The 17,557-nt window shown below is 42.4% G+C and overlaps 1 protein-coding gene across 3 annotated transcripts in view; it reads left to right on the plus strand.

Annotated features, from left to right (window-relative positions):
• LOC136675974 (voltage-dependent calcium channel beta subunit-associated regulatory protein-like) overlaps positions 1-15,632 on the plus strand; it is a 112,137-nt gene extending 96,505 nt beyond the window's left edge. For 2 of the 3 annotated variants that reach the window (XM_066652807.1, XM_066652806.1), the window contains 8 exons: positions 249-394; positions 1,657-1,718; positions 3,263-3,428; positions 4,451-4,622; positions 5,101-5,253; positions 7,130-7,370; positions 8,989-9,208; positions 9,681-15,632. In XM_066652807.1, the coding sequence (XP_066508904.1) occupies positions 249-394; positions 1,657-1,718; positions 3,263-3,428; positions 4,451-4,622; positions 5,101-5,253; positions 7,130-7,370; positions 8,989-9,208; positions 9,681-11,349 (2,829 nt within the window). In that variant the 3' untranslated portion in view covers positions 11,350-15,632. The remainder of the gene's footprint in view (positions 1-248; positions 395-1,656; positions 1,719-3,262; positions 3,429-4,450; positions 4,623-5,100; positions 5,254-7,129; positions 7,371-8,988; positions 9,209-9,680) is intronic. The other variant, XM_066652808.1, reaches the window with a different exon arrangement.
• The last annotated feature ends 1,925 nt before the right edge of the window (positions 15,633-17,557 follow it).

A 17,557-nucleotide genomic window follows, 5' to 3' on the forward strand; every position in this document is an offset into this window, starting at 1 on the left:
AAAGTTCAGTCTTAGAAGTTGGTTGTATTCTCAGTTTCATTGGAATAAATGTGGTTGAAAATTACTTGGGATGAATTCTCATTACATGATTTTATATTCAATTTATGAATTCCCTTCTCCTCCTGTACAATTGTATGTTACATGAATAATATGAAGAATGTATTTTCATACGTGGCTGTTGTTCATCAGCATGTGTTATCTTGTGTGTGTGTTATCTTGTGTGTGTGTGTGTGTGTGTGTGTGTATAGGATGTACCGGTGGCGTCAGGCAGACAGGATAACTATGTTCTGCTGCTGGTGATGCTGTGTGTGTTCGCCGGAGGAACGTTAGTCCTGCTCTCGGTTCTCCTCATCTTCTGCCATCGCTGCTGTCAGAGTGGACGCCGCTACTCCAGGTGTCCAAACCTGTCCTCCTCTCAGTGGTTATTACTGCTGTATTGTGAACACATATTTATGTACAGAATCTTGTTTTTATAACGAATAGACCGATGAAAATGCTCCAAACTGACTGAGAGCTGAGAATAAGACCAGGTTCCGTTCAGTTCCATTCAAAATAAAAGTTGTTTCTTCTATTCCCACAAACCTTTGCTCGGACATAATGAATTACATTTCTAATTGGTATGAATGGGAGGAACCATGTTTAAAGTTTTACATAAACTCTGTGGTGGTGGTATGTTAGTGTGTGTTGCGCTGGTGTGAGTGGATCAGACACAGCAGAGCTGCTGGAGTTTTTATACACTGTGTCCACTCACTGTCCATTCAATTAGACACACCTACCCTGTCATATTTTTAGGGTACTTCTGTTCAACCACACAGACTGTTATCTCAAACCCCAAAAATAGAAATGCAGCAATATATTTTGCAGCAAAGTGAGCTGTTCCCCTTTTGTGGAACTCTGCAAAAAATAGTGTCCGAAACTACACAACCAGCAGAAACTACGCATGTAGGCTTTTCAGAGTATCCATGATAATACACTAAGCTCGTGAAGCTCTTTTGATGTCCAAACGAGAGCTGTCCCGCCCACACTGAGAAAACAAAACCAACTTTGATACGGATGGAAAAATCAAAGGCTTACAGAAGTCATTGGCTCAGTTGAGTCACAGGTTAAGAACCCTGTGTGCCTTCGCTGTTCGACACACAATGGAAAATCATGTCTGGTTTTTGGCTCTTCTAATGGTGGACCCACCCTGACACAGTTTTCTGAGTTAAGGACAGCCTCCATGAGCCTCTTAGCAAAAATTTTATATATTTTAGGCTGAGGGATTATCACACTCAAGCCAAAGTCATTACGATCAAGTGGATTACAAGTTCTCCATGAAATAATCAAAAAAGGAGATTTAGGTTATATTTTAGCACACATGATCGTCCTCTTCCTGTTCTTACAATCCTTCTCATCAACCGTAACATCATAACATCAATTCCCAGGTTAATTGCTTCCTTAACACAGGTGTGAGTGTGTTATGACCTGCATTGTACTTGCACACAATGAAGATTCCTTAGTTGAACTATGCAAAATGGAAATACTTTCACAGCTGAGGATTCTCACACCTCCTTTTTCACCCCTCATTGCTCACTAGCTGCTCAACATCAAGCTTGTAACACTTCACACACTGAAAGCCGACATATTCAATTTTAAACTTTGTGTGTAATAACTTAGGGCCAGCGATGACCTGGAGAAAACCAACACCACATATGTGGAAGAGAGTCAGCCTACACAAGGTAAAACCTAAAGATTTATACATTAACTGAATACTTTTAATGTTTATGTTGTAATGTCTAAACAGTAGGATTTTATCTTTATGTCAGTGTGGTTTGTAGGAGTTAGTCAGTTTTACAGGGTGGGCCATTTATACGGATACACCTTAATAAAATTGGAATGGTTGGTGATATTAACTTCCTGTTTGTGGCACATTAGTATATGGGTGGTGACCATGGTGGCCATTTTGAAGTCGGACATTTTGGATCCAACATTTTTTGTTTCAATGGCAATAGGGTCATGTGACACATCAAACTTATTGAGAATTTCACAAGAAAAACAATGGTGCGCTTGGTCTTAACATAACTTCATTCTTTCATAAGATATTTACAAGTTTCTGACCACTTATAAAATGTGTTCAAAGTGCTGCCCATTGTGTTGGATTGTCAATGCAACCCTCTTCTCCCACTCTTCACACACTGATAGCAACACCGCAGGAGAAAAGCTAGCACAGGCTTCCAGTACCCGTAGTTTCAGGTGCTGCACGTCTCGTATCTTCACAGCATAGACAATTGCCTTCAGATGACCCCAAAGATAAAAATCTAAGGGGGTCAGATCGGGAGCACTTGGGGACCATTCAACTGGCCCACGACGACCAATCCACTTTCCAGGACACTTCATCTAGGAATGCTCGAACCTGACACCCATAATGTGGTGGTACACCATCTTGCTGGAAAAACTCAGGGAACGTGCCAGCTTCAGTGCATAAAGAGGAAAACACATCATCATGTAGCAATTTCGCATATCCAGTGGCCTTGAGCTTTCCATTGATGGAAGAATGGCCACACTATCTTTGTACCACAGCATACCACCAAGATGTGCAGCACCTGAAACTACGGATACTGGAAGCCTGTGCTAGCTTTTCTCCTGCGGTGTTGCTATCAGTGTGTGAAGAGTGGGAGAAGAGGGTTGCATTGACAATCCAACACAATGGGCAGCACTTTGAACACATTTTATAAGTGGTCTTAAACTTGTAAATAACTCATGAAAGAAGTTGAATAAAGAAGAATGAAGAATAAAGTTAAGTTAAAACCAAATTCCCAATAAGTTTGATGTGTCACATGACCCTCTTCCCATTGAAAAAACAAAAGTTGGATCCAAATGGCCGACTTCAAAATGGCCGCCATGGTCACCACCCATCTTGAAAAGTTTCCCCCCTCCCATATACTAATGTGCCACAAACAGGAAGTTAATATCTCCAACCATTCCCATTTTATTAAGGTGTATCCATATAAAAGGCCCACCCTGTAGATAAGAAAAGGAGGAAAAAAGTTACAGAACATGAATGAATAAATAATACAGAGTTTTACGTGCCTGATACCGAGCTTGAATTTTAGCATTGTTAATTAAAGCAGGCGGCCAAGGTGAACAATGTCTATGAAAGAGGAGAACCACAGAGAAACTTGGATTTTGGAGGGAGCCATGAACAGGCTGTACTTCTCTTTGCTGCTGTTAATCCTTAAAAAAGAGGTGCTTTTAAGGTTTAGTTATACTTGCCTAATTACAGATATCACCATTCGGCTTGAGAGTACGGACTCTCTCTCCACCGCAAGCTGTCACGGTGACGTAGACACGGAGCGCTTCCAGACCTCAGTGTATACAGGCCGCCGGGTGTCCTTCAATGAGACGGCCATCTATGAACAGAGCAAGAAGAACCAGGAGAAAGGCAGAAGGTCAGAGAATGTAAATTAGATTTTTAGCTTTTGTAAATCCCTTTAATCACGGTACTGTCAGAAAACAAAATGCAGACCTGTGACATTTGCACAAATCTACTCTCGCATGTAAAATATAATAACTGACAACAAATATGGAGTAGCCTATTGCAGAAAGGCTTTAGAGTATCAAGCTAGTCATAATACCCAGGGAGTAGGTGGGGGTTAGGTGTCTTGCTCAAGGGCACTTCAGCTCTGAATGTTGAGGGAGGAGAATGTCTGTTTCTTCACTCCCACACCCCCATTTTAAAATGGTAACCTTCCAGTCCCAAGTCTGCTGCAGTAACATTTAGGCCATAGGTGAACATTTAGGCCACGTCTCACTTAAAGTTACTTCATTTATTCTTTTATTTTTATTAAATTCTTAAAACTCGAGCCTAATGTTATGCTCCTATTTGTGTTAAAACAGAGAAAGATACTAATATAGCACTAATCCCTTAATGCCATTTCAAGAATGACACTCTTGACTTGCCAATATTGTGGCTCTGTCGGAAATGCGCAAACACAGAATTAAAGTCTTAAATAAACATGTTAAAGGCTTGGCTGATAGTTTGCACTATACTAAAATTGAGATGGAACTCCATGGTGTTGGTGGTGCGAATAAGAACCTGGCAGGGATTTTTAGCACCAAAGATATCATCACCAAGTGTGAATAAGACATGAATCATTTATCGTCATGTTTACTTCTTTGAAAGGCCTGCTTCTGGTGGCTGTTATTGTTTTTATGATGCTATTTATACTTATTAACTTGTCAAGCTTTCCCTCTGCTTCTTAAAGAATTGGCATAGAATTTAGTTAGTTATGGGACTATTCAGTGTGTTTACCCCAGTTATGAGCTTGGGTTCAGGTGAAGTTCAGGAGGAATCTGAGCTAACAAAACTGGACAAGGGATAGTGGAATTATGATGCATGTAGACAGCTGTCTCTCACTGTCAAAGTAGATGTCGTCTGATGAATAAGTCATCGTTCCTCTCTTTCTCTCAGGTACACTCTTACAGAGGGAGACTTCCATCATCTGAAGAAGGCTCGTCTGACCCACCTGCACATCGCCCCTCCAGCCATGAACATCCTGACAATTATGGAGTGTGACTCACCTGAGAACAGCATCACCCTGCGAGAACAGACACAACACAAACCTTCCTTGTCGATATTTCAGGTAACCCATTCACTCTCTAGCTCACGGGTTATGTGTATTGTGCGTTTCCAAGCCAATGTTAGAGTACAGGGGTTGGTTAGTGATGTGGATAACACTGCTACGATAGCGTTCGAGGAATGAGACGCATTACGTTGGTAGAGTCCTAAGTAATCATCCTCTACAGAGGACACATTTTATGCAGGTTGTTCCCTGTAGATGATGAGCATCTATATTCACTTTGAAAATAAACAAAACATAATTAGTCTGAGGCGCCCAAACTTTTGCATAAGAATGCGTCATCCTCAAGCTTTCCCCAAGGGTTTATACTGCTGTTGTACAACTGTTAATGAAATGTGAGTCACAACATTTCTGTGATAAACAAGTGAAGTGGTAGCGATTCAAATGGTAGTGATAATTTGGAAATTAGCTTGATAATAATCATTTTAATGTTCCACCTGGTCTTTCTTCTCTGTGTGTGTGTGTGTGTGTGTGTGTGTAGCCCAGTGAGAGCGGTCTCCCTGATTCTCCTGTGTCCTGGAGCAGCCAGAGCCCAAGTTGTGCTCTTCCTGGAGACACATTCAACTCCACATTGGACAACAGCTTCACTCCCAGCGCTGGCGAACACATCACTGAACCGCCGCGATCCAGAACTGTGAGTAATACTCACATTATCAAACTGTCACAGGAGACTATCTAATGTCAGTGACCAACTTGTCTGTGTTTTGCAATTTGATTCCTGCCACATGCCAAAGAAGTTGAGACAATGGCATGATTTCTATTGTATTATGACAGCTTTCGTTTTATTGAATTTATTTTAAGAATTTGGGAACTGGGCTACAATTTCTGCCATTTTTAAGAATTGAATTATTGTCTATTGTTGTTTGATACAAGACCTAAGTTGTCATTGTTGATTCTTCTATTCATAATGCGCCATAGGACGCAGGTCTCGCCTACAAACAGTAAGTCAACCACACAGTGCTGAAATAACCATGGGCTTTCCAGGAAAACATGATGCCTCTCTATGTTTCTATGTCTTATACGTCTCTCTAAATTCCAAGTATACACAAGTCACCCATGCCGTGGGCACTGTTTCACCATTGCATACCATAAGAGATGCTGTTCCTTTTTTCTGAAAATCAGCTGAAAGATGGACTCATCTGACTACAGCACGTTTCCACTGTCTCTCTCAACATCTGAGAACTGGGCTACAATTTTTGTCATTTTTAGCCAGTCTGTGTCTAGGAAGCCCCACTGTTGTAGCATTTGCAGAATGATGACTCACATTGGTGCTGAAATAACCGTGGGCTTTCCAGGAAAACATGATGCCTCTCTGTTTCTATGTCTTATACGTCTCTCTAAATTCCAAGTATACACATGTCACCCATGCCGTGGGCACTGTTTCACCATTGCATACCGTAAGAGATGCTGGCTTTTGGACTTTACACTGATGTGGATGCATCCGTTCATCTTCGGCTAAGAGAATGTGTTCCTTTTTTCTGAAAATAAGCTGAAAGATGGACTCATCTGACTACTGCATGTTTTCACGGTCTCTCTCAACATCTGAGATAAGCTTGAAAAGCTTGGAAAGAAGTGTGGATGTTTCCATGGACAGATTTTAATGAGGGGAACCAAATCAACAAAGCCTCTGACTGTATCCATAGAGATACCATAAGGTTGAGGTTCCCTAACGTTACATATTTTCCTTGTTGTCCACACCCAGTCTATTGTTGCTGAACCCAATGCACTTTGAGTGTAGTGACGTTTGATCTTTAAAAAATCAGAATACAAAGAAACACAACAGCACAAGTAAAAGTCTCCTTAAGAAGTGACTCGGAACAAACTGAAACCACTCGATCCACAGGCCATCACTGCCCCAGAGCCCATGCCATCAACCTGTCAACCTGTCAATGCAATAAAAACAGAAGCACAGATCTACTGCTGTCACTACATTTCCATCTTTCTTTCCAGTCATGCATAAGAGAGACTCCAGGCGTGGAAAAGAGATGAAGACTTAACAACAAGCAAAGAATAATAAATTCCCTTAGCAATAACTGTAACCTCACTTATGATTATGTGTGTAGGGTTGGGTATATTTCTAAGGCGCCAATTCTCGTATCATCTTGAATATCTAAACCATGAAGGTACTATGTGTAACCAGTGTGTACACATCAGGTGTACGTAAGTGTACTAAACATAAGAGAGTGTAGTCTTTCTGGGTCGGTTGCATAGCACTCCTCGCCCTCATCAAGCGTTCTCCTCCGAGCGTGTTGAGGCTCAGGTGTCTTGGAGGAAGATTGATAGATTTCATGCTCCTAGAATCACCACTGGTTTTATTTTCATCACATACCACAGCAGCTTTGGTCTTATGCCAAAGATGTTAATAGCTTTAAGAAGTTAGTAGCTAGAAGCTACTCAAGTTAATCCAACTAATTCCTTTTCAAAAAACAATCAATACCCAGTCCCCCTTGTGTGTGAACGCTTTCTGATTTTATTGTGAGATGAGCAATACTCCATTCTCTGTTTCTCAGATGGAGGTGATAGGAAGTGCTGGTATGAGGATGGAAGGCGATGCTGGATCCTCTGCAGTGATGGTGGGAGTTGGTGCAGCTGGAGTAGGAGGTGGAAGTTCAGGCTCAGGGCAGGGCACAGTGCTTCACTTCTTGTCCCGGCTCAGACGCCACGCCAGCCTGGAGGGGGCCAGCCCCTACTTCACCATCAAAAAATGGAAGTTTGACAGCAGTCACAGAGCAGCCAGTCTGGACATGAGAGGTAAGAGTGTCGTTCTTCAGTCATATTCCAACAGGTTGCATGTACAATTTAGTTATCCTGTAACTATTTAAGGGTGTAATAAGTAGCGTAGCGTAATAAGAACCAGCACCGGGATCTTGGGGTTGAGGGTTTGAGCCCTCTCTCGGGTCACTGACTATCAGGAGTTGGACGTGTTCTCACTGTGTCCGCTTGGGTTTCTTCCTACATTCCATAAAACAAATGTTAGTAGGTGGCTTGGCTGTGCAAAAGTGTTCATAGGTGTGAATGTGTGCCCTGTGATGGACTGGTGTCCTGTCCAGGGTGTGTTCCTGCCCTGTTCCGCCCAGTGATTCTTGAATTCTCAGTTCTCAGTGAATGAATGACTACAACTATTTAAAGAGAAGCTAAGATAAATGGTTATATTTGATTTTAAAAAGTGACAAATTATATAAATGCCATGGTAAATCTGCTTAATTACAATTTGGGAAAATGTATTCCAATGTCATATTTTAATTGATAAGGACTTACAGTGACATTATTTCACGTTTTTCTTTTTGTCTCGTTCGAATATAATTAAATATATTGTAAATGTACCACTTTTAATTTGTGCTGGAGAATGCCTCATTCACTACTGTTTACTCGAGAGTGACACATGACATCCACAGGAAAGCCAGCCTTAAGCACTGCGTAGGGCTCAATGAACAGGCCTTTGGAGACCAATCAATACTGGATCAATAGGTGTGTTGGTGGAGTAGCTCGGCCGATAAGACTGAGTGAAGGCTGACTGCGAGTTGGGAATGACTCAGAAGGGGCTGCAGACAGAGGGGAAGATGGAGGGATGCTGCCTGCTAAATTAATGATGTAATAATTGCATTATCCTTCACCTGACGTGAAAGGTCAGCGAGTGTGGCATGTTCATTTCCTCCTAATGAGCCCTAGATCCCATTACATCCTGTTATTACTGCAGCACGGGTGCACTGGACAACCCACCGCCTGGACACGGTGACCTCCCTGTGTTTCGCCATTCTATTGTGTACATACTCTGGTTTCTTTGTTTCTGTTCTTCTATCTTTCTGTCTAGAGCAGTTGTGACAAGAATTATCGTCAATACACCTTGTCTGCAACAAGCAATCCATGTCAGTAAATGCTGTTTCAGTATCCATAAAACTACAGGGAGTTAAAAAACAAATATTATAAGAGAGGTAGGCTCAGGGCATGGTGGTAAGTTCAAAGTATTTCACGCTAGGATTTGTACGAGTAAAATAATCCATGTGCAACCCAATTCTACACATACACATCAGCTCTCAGAGCAAAAATAATCCCAGCCTTTTCAGCTTTGAGAAAACTCAAACATAGCAATGCTTGAAAAACGTAAAGAAAATCCTAACTTTGAGGAGTTCCCACGGTGTTGGCTGGGGGTTCCCTCCATGTGCTTGAGTTTCCTTCCACAGTCCATAAACACATGTTGGTACGTGGATTGGCTGTTCAAAAATGTCCATATTTGCAATGCACTGGCACCAAATCCAAGTTGTGTCCCCGCCTTGTGCCCAGTTATTTTGAGCAGGTTTTGGATTGGCCAAAATGAAGAGAAAATGAATTAATTACAACTACTTCTGCTATGCACCTCTCTCTCTCTCAGGTTCTCCACGGAGACGGACATTTCAGAGGCAGAGAGCAGCAAGTGAAACTCTAGATCAAGAGGAAGAGGACTCTCCACGACTTGGGGCGAGTGGGGGCAGTGACTTCCTGCTGTGTGCCCTTCCCTCTCAGTCACAGTCTGACCCCCCTAGGCGACTGTCTGCTGGCTCCTTGGAGCCGTCCACTACAAGCTGTCCACCCCCACCAGTTGCCCTCAGCAGGTATAGCCTTGCTCCAAATCCTTTGTTCACACCGAGTAATTTTCTGTGCCTTGAACCTATGCGTTCTGCGCTTTACTCGCTGGAAGTCAGGGCTGAGTACAAAATATAAATCTCGTAAATTGTCACACAAGGACAATACATTGCTGTCTTTCTCATATCATTATATTTCCACCACATGTTGAAGACTGGATGCTGAAATGCTTTTTCTATATTTACGTGAACTGAGCACTTAATTGATTTGTACTTGTGAGTTATTTTGGGCTCAGTACCATTTATCCTCCATTCACCAAATGAGAAATTACTCACAACAGTAATGTACCCAAAGGTCTGAGCAGAATGCAATCGATAGTTGTGGCGTCCCATTTCATAGTCCAGTTTAAAAGGCCTACAATAGATGCATTATCATTGAGAATTGTGTTGTGAAGCAGTTCCCACTGTAACAATAATTTACTTTAACTTGGATCTTCTGTAGGTTAGAGATTCAAGCTGTCTTGGAAGTGAGTCGAGAAACAGAGGAAATTACTACTCCACCATCCCACAAGCTCCCAGAATCTGTCAGGCCTCAGAGGGAGGAAGAGGTCGAGGATGGAGATGGAGAGCTCATGTTAGGAGCAACAGGAGGAGAAGGCACTGGTGCCGAAGGATGTGCTGAATTTGGCTTGGGGAGCAGGCAGGAGAGCCTGGAGCAGCCCAACCTTTACCGGGATATCTGGAGCCTACGTGCATCTCTGGAACAGTATGCATCATCTGACTTGAGCAGCAATGACAGAGATTCCACACGCAGTGATGCAGACAGTGTCTGTTCACTAGGTGCTGCTGGGATCTCCCGAACAGGTGTGCCCAGTTACCAATCCCAGGATATTGACGATGAGATTGATGGTGAGCTACCATTTGATGACATTGGGAAGGATGTGGGAGCAAGGAGGAATGGCAGGGACAGTGTGGATTCCGAAAGAGGCAGCGATAGTGAAGCAGGGAGTAGGAAGCTTCTGCAGATGGACAGTGGCTATGCCTCCATCGAGGCTCCTTGCAAGGCCCCGGAGGAACTTCGATTGTTCGGAAGTACATCTGGCAAGACGGCGTCAGAACGCAGGCGGTTCTTCACTAACGCTGGTCGGAAGGGAACAGTGTGCGAGAGCTTTGAGACCCGGCTGTTCAAAGAGGAGCTAGAAGAAGAAGCTTCAGAGAGCAGCGTTAGCGTAGAGTCAGATGCTCTTGTTACTGAACCCCAAAGTAGACCCAGTGTCTCGCCCAGAGAAACATGCGAACAGTCGCAGACTAAGCCCAGGCCACGTTTCCGTCGCAGAGACTACAGCATTGATGAAAAGACGGATGCCCTTTTTAACGAATTTCTGCGGCACGATCCTCAATTTGACCAACAGGGATCGCCCTCCCTTCGGCATCGGCATCGATCAAGGATCCATCTGCGCAAACAGTGGCAGCGTGCCAAGCAGTACAGCGACCCAGGAGGAGCACGCTATTCGCCGTCCCTTGAGAGACAGCGCAGTTATGCCCTGCGGAGGGGTGACAGTGCCAGTTACCCATTGGACACGCGGTACCACAGCACTCTGCCACGTATCGCTAGTGCTGCAGATGAGGAGGCTAGTGAAGGAGTGGCCAGCGAGGGAGCAGCCAGTGAAGGTACTGCTAGTACCACAGATTCACCCGATGCCCACAGTGCTGGGCCAGCACCTGAAGACAATGCCAACAACAGCAGCAACAACAGCAGTCCTGTAATAAAATCAGCAAAAGAGGGTCGTCCTACGGCGTTCTTTTTCAGCCCTTCGCAAGACAGCACTGTAGAAGGAAGTGAGATGCTGGAGGACTGCGTGAGTGCTGAGCACCCTACGGAGACACACGGATGGTCAGGGATGGCAGTCACGGACAGCAGTCCATCAAAGATGGGTATCAGACAACAACACACGCATACAGACACTGTCATTCGTATTCCAGAAAACCTTCATCACGTGGACCAGAACCCTATGGACAAAGGCTACGTGCACACAGTAGTGGACATAACTCCATCAGATAAACTAGTGAGCAATCTGAATGAGCGGCTGTACACCAGCCTGAGGAGGACTCAGGGCAGCCAGGAGTGCATGGTGGCAGTCACTCGCACTTCTCCAGACTTTCAGGACTAGGAGCAAGAACAATAGTGGCACTTCGACCAATCAGAGACATGAGTAGATGGTCTATTTCAACAGGACATCTTAGAGTATGGAAGAGATGAATTACACAAGCTTGTACCCTTGAGATCTGAAGGCAAGACTTAACGACTCTATCATATTCTCAGCTGTCCTCAGATAAATAATGCATCTGGGATATTGATGGCAACTCTGATCCCTTAGGCAGGGGTTACTGGACAACCTCGAACTAGAGAAAACGTAGTAAAAACACTATCCCAAGGACAACTGTGTCAAAAGGTGACAAAGTAGTTGTTTTCTTAAAGAGGTTAATGTTATCCCTCCTTGCACATTGCACTGTGAAACAAAGTAAAGTTGGGTGCTTCTGAAAACATACAATCGCGGGGCAAGTTAAAGAATAATCCGGCAGTAAGAAATAACTGCATAAGTCAAATTGCACTTTCGCTAATTACAACAAATGGTAAGGAATCAGGGCAAAGCTTCATTCCCTCTCGAAATAAGAAGTAGGCTATAAGAGATACTTCTACTCAAGTATCCTAAAGTGGCTCCTCAGTAAATTAATTATGACTGAATGAAGCCCAAAGAGTCTCCAGATCCTCTCTGCACTATTTTGAGACTTCAGCTCTATTCCAATTTGGTCCTAAGACTCTTGCCCTATCAGTGAGTTTCTGGCAATAGTGATAAAGAAAAAAAATATATATAATCCTCTTTTCTCATCCATGTCTGAGATGGAAGGAGTTCATCCATGGTATAATTCCCCATTTGACACTTAGCTCGACGTTTAATGAGTCTAATTTTTGCTAAAGTCCCTTATCAACGCTTGCTTTGGCTTTGTTGATGTTAACACGGCATGTCATGCTTGTGAAGAGCAGCGTCATCTTAATGTCAACAGCATACATTTAAAATGAGGATGGAAGGATGGAAAAGAAAACTGCACTTTTGATCAAGAGGGGTCGACTTTAACGCTCTCTTAGATTAATTCTCATCATCTCATTTTTCAAGTGTCCTTGTTTGTATGGTTTCCACTTGACACTGAGATCAATTTTGGGAGGGGCTTGGAGAAAGAAATGTTTCAAGTGTCGGAACAAGAAATCAAATAGTCACTTTCCTTGTTTTGTACTTTAATATTATTTATTGATTTTGTAGGTTTAATTAATTAATTCTGGAATTGATCAATGTCTGTTCATTTCTTAGAACTGCAAACGTGTTTTGTAAATCTGTAAAGAGTGTACAGAAGGCAGGAGACAGAGTAAGCACTTGTCAGAACTGAGTGCGTTGGCAAAAGTCTTAGCGTTCTTGGGGGCTGTAACAGAATGTGATAGGTTTCCAAATCATGTTCAAGGTCACTTTATGTACATTCCAAAGTGTCTTGATGATCTTGAATTTTATAGAATTGCTCCAGGTGCCAAAAGGGTTCTCCGGAGTGATGCCATTGAGCTAACTAACGTATACAGGTCTCCTGAGTGGTGCAACGTTGGAAGACCACCATTGTACCCCCCACAAAGGCACAACTGGTCTCACAATCTTATTAGCATGATGCTAGCCAACTCTGCTTTCTATTCAATAGTGTAAAAGAATTAGCAGTGTCCTCCTCCTAGCATACTGATGTTTGTTTGTCAGTGGTTTGTAAGATATGCTTCAAATGACCCGTAGAAAGCATTGAAGGAGACTCAGCTAGCAGATGGAATTGGAGATGCCTAATGGAGGTTTTATCATACACTACTCTACTCTACTCAACTCTGCTCAAGCTTTTTGGTTTTCCATTAGGCAAATTTGGTACCTGATACCTGGAACTGGGTATTTTTTTTTAGTACCGCCTCGCTCATGGTTCTGAGTAACCCAAGTAGGGACTAAAATGTGTTTAAATGTTAAATTTGCAAACTGTTGACAGGCCAGAAAGACTTACATTTACAACATTACAAAAAGCAGACATCCAGCACAGACTATTTGTAGGTAAAGCTACAGTAGAGATCACATTTCTTTTAAATATTCTAATGCACAATGACCGCTCATGCCATTGTTGCAGTTCCAAAAGCCTGCGGTTCCTGTTAAAGACAGTGCTATGTGATGTCACTGGCTACATTTCAGGGGGAGCTTTGGTAGTGGAAAACCAACCAGGTACAAAAACTTGAATAAGGTTTAAGTGGAGATGTCATGCGGTGGAAAAGTGCCATAAACTGGGTAGAAAAACAGAAGTAAATAATTTAATTATTCCATGTTCATGGATTTTGTATGACAGTAGTTGGTGGGACTGGAGAACTGAAGACCCCGTCAGTGCAAGAACTCATTTGGGTCCCTCTATGGCAGTGGTTCCCAACCCTCTTCCTGGAGTTCCTCCTGCTGTACACCTTTGAGTGTCATTAATGCTCCTAACACACCGGATTCAGTTTAAAAAGCCAGCCTTTCACTGATGGGGGTGTATCCACTAAAATATGGCGGACACTAGCTCTCAGACCAGGACTGGAAAACATGGGCATTGGCGTTACTTAAATGGACTTTGGTTGGGGAAGCGTACACAACACTGGAAAGGTATACAGACTCAAACGGCAGTATTAGCTTATCACAGAACTAAACATATCATAGCATTATAAAACCATCTACAGAATGGTTAGACATTTCACTCAGCACTGCCATTCTTAATAAACCTTGTCTGAAGTTGTTGTTGTTCACCACTGCTTCCCAGTTACTCAGTCCTTTATCCTTCGCTCGGTAGTGCAGTTTGTATCCTACAAGAAGGCCCCATGGCGGTTCTGTTACACAATAGGCATCTGGGCATTTTAAATGCATCTTAAATATGTGCGTGCACTGAGATCGTGTCCCGACGGACATAAAATTGTCAGTGAGAGATTGATAATCATCCCATCTCTCATTTTTTTCCCCTTCTGGAGTCTTCTTTTCTCATATTACATATTGATTAGAGGCAGGGAAAGCCTGGCTTAACCAGCAGAGTGCTGAGAGAAGACATATAAGCCTTGTTTGGCTGATTGAGGTTTAGTTGATGCTGCGAGAGCACGTTAAGTGGCCCTGAAACAGTGCCAGTCATCAAATAATTCATAAGGTGCTATTAACCAGAAGTTTGACAAGCGGGATTATGGCCTTCACATCACACTGAGCTTTCAGACCCACACAGCTATCAATTCACAGTGTGATTACGGAACGTCTGTAAGCTTCTGCATCCCTGCCTCTAATGCGCCCTTCAGAACGAAGGTTCCTAAATGGTTCTAGCTTGGTTCTAGAGAAAAGAAAGTGGAGTAATTATTTCTCATTCATTTCATTTCCAAGAACGGGTTCTTTGGAGAATGGTCCATTAAAATGTTCATTGGGGGAGCTAAAAGTGGTAGAAGGAGTTATTTATATCGTATTGTGATAAGGTCAGAGAGTGCTCTCACAACCAGTAATTTTGTTATAATTGTTAGCATTTTAGGGCATCGTACCGAGAGGGATATAAGCGGGATATAAGAGGGATAATGGTACATTGAAAATAAAAATCCTGACAACTGACCAAGGCCTGGAACACCACTGAAACCATCTGATTAGAAAAGAGAAATGAAAGGTGGCAGCATATGGAATTAATTCAACAATGTGGAGCCACCAGTTACCTACACAGAGGTCAGACACTGGGCAAACGACCCTGATTTTGCTGAGTGAACATGAAGCTTTTCCTTCCTCTTTTGCTTTACTCATATTTTCCATTTTAAAGCATCAACCCAAAGAGTGCTGAGGTTAAAATAACACTGGGTATGCTACACAGAACTGGAGGTTAAAATAACACTCGGTATGCTACACAGAACTGGAGGTTAAAATAACAGTAGGATACAGTGAGAACTAAGAAGTTCAGAAGCTACCTCAGACTAGAATGTGGCTTTATGAATAAGGGAAACTGCTTTTATTTGAATGTGCTGCTCTATTTTTGGTGTTTGCTGGCATCTATATATTTTTTTGTTTCAAATGTAATGTTTCCAACACACTGCCAGGGTCCATGTTTGAATATCTGAAGCAATAGACTACCATTTATGCCATTAATGTGTGCGACATCATATCTTTTTCTCTCTCCAATGCAACATCGGTGTACAAATATCTGAATGTGATCCATGTGTGTGGCCACATCCCATTATGTGAGGTAGAATAGTGGCTGGTCTTTGTGTTTGTAGCCTGTGGCTAACTGGCTTACTGACTCCACTGTTGCATGTGAGAACAAACGACAACATGCTACCTTCCATTTTCTGTAGCTTCGATGCTGTTTAGCATTTGAGCCCCCTTTATCATCTCCCTTCTCTGAATAAATGGTTATGAATTCCTACTTTTTTTGTTCAGGGGCTTATTTGTAAAGCTCTGATAACTAAATATTTAAATTTTCTCTTTTCTTTTGTGCTAACGACCTTGTCACTTTATAAGGGCAACGCACTATGAGTTAATAACAGGAAATGACAATGTATACAGTTTTAATTTTACGTTCTCTCAACTGAATAAAAAGAGAAGCAGGTATCACACACTTAACCAAACACAATCATGATTTGGGAGTGGCTGAATCCATATTCTGTTAGCTTCCAAGCCTGACTACCTTTCATTTGCTTTAAATACCACTAGCTAGCTCATTTATTGCTCACAGATGAGTCTACTTGTCTCTTATAACTAATTAGCATCATGACTTGACAGCCCTCTTTAAGCTTACCTATAATGGCAAGCTACCCCCAGCTTATGCTCTACATTGGGCCACACCCTGCTAGCTTAGATGTCATGGTGAGCTAACCCTGAGCTAGCATACTTTTTTGCAGCAAGCTAGCATACAAAGAAACAGCACTTACCGGTTGAAATAACATACAGGAGCCAGTTTTGGGTTCCTAGTAGGCATGTGTTTGAATAATGGTGTGAGTGAAGATGATTAATTAGCTTTTTAATTTATTTATTGATTGATTTTTACAAAATATACTGGATGGAGGCAGTTGGTTTTTAAAGAAAAATATTTACTGGGTTGAAACTTCAGCATGTCAGATGGGCTTATGAGAGTTTGGTTTCTTCTCTACGATCCAAAATGGACTCTTGAAGCTGCTGGAACAAAGGGAGATGAACCTTCCCTTTTTTAAAACAAATATGCTGCTTGTGTTGGCTTCTGCTATTTAAGTTAGCGAGCCCCACGCTTTATCTGTCCATCTTGCTTGCACTCTGATGCATATGACTCAAAGGTTACATTACTCCTCAACCCATCTTTAGTTCCTAAGGTCAGTAACTCATCTTATTCCGACACTGCCCCGGATCTGACAGCTATTCAAGCTTCTCCATTCTCCTTTGATGAGGAACAGGGTTTCCAGCGTGGGTGTTCTGGCTATAAATTGCACTGTCTTTGCAGCGACCAAGAGAATTTCAGGTGCCCTTCAACAGGGTAATTGTCACTTGTGGGCTGACTTTAGGAGCTTATCTGTATGAGACATTTGATTTGCAACAAACACATGTCAGGTGTTAACAATCAGATTTTACTGAGCCACCACTGACACGTGGATATCAGTGCGGTCTCCATGCAATATTAAAGATTACAGTTATACTTCTAACCATCACGCCAACCATTTTGTGGTCTCTGAGACAGTGCTGACTAGCTTCAAGATGACTAGCTCAAACTACCGTTATGCCCTAATGAAATATTTAATATTACAGAGAGTAACATGTTCCAGAAAAAAAAAACACTTTAGTACCTCAGATTGACTGTAAAATAACTAACTTGAAAGTGATAACCCAGTAAACAAGGAACATCCCTGGACGTTCAAAATAGGTCTAAAAGTAGCCTGTCCGTCAAGGACATATTTTAAACGTCAATGGACGTCCAAAACAAATATGCTGCTTGTGTTGGCTTCTGCTATTTAAGTTAGCAAGCCGCACGTTTTATCTGTCCATCTTGTCCAATCTGTCCCCCTATTTTAAACGTCAATGGACGTCCAAAATCCATCTTAATTAGTTAGTTAAGTGGTGACCAATCGATAACGTCAGTGGACGTCCAAAATGCGTTTTATACAAGTAATTTATTTCGGGACCAATTCATAACGTCAATGGACGTCCAAAACACGTCTAATAGTCGTCTTTTCAACGTCTGTGTTTGGACGTCTCTTCAACTTTCATTTTCAACCTTAAGAGAACGTTGATTAGACGGCAGTCATTACGTTATTTCAACGTTGAATCAACGGCTAAATGTTTACTGGGAAGGCTACTGTAAAAC

The sequence above is a fragment of the Hoplias malabaricus genome, chromosome X1 (genome assembly GCF_029633855.1).
Source record: "Hoplias malabaricus isolate fHopMal1 chromosome X1, fHopMal1.hap1, whole genome shotgun sequence".
In the NCBI taxonomy this organism is placed as follows: Eukaryota; Metazoa; Chordata; class Actinopteri; order Characiformes; family Erythrinidae; genus Hoplias; species Hoplias malabaricus.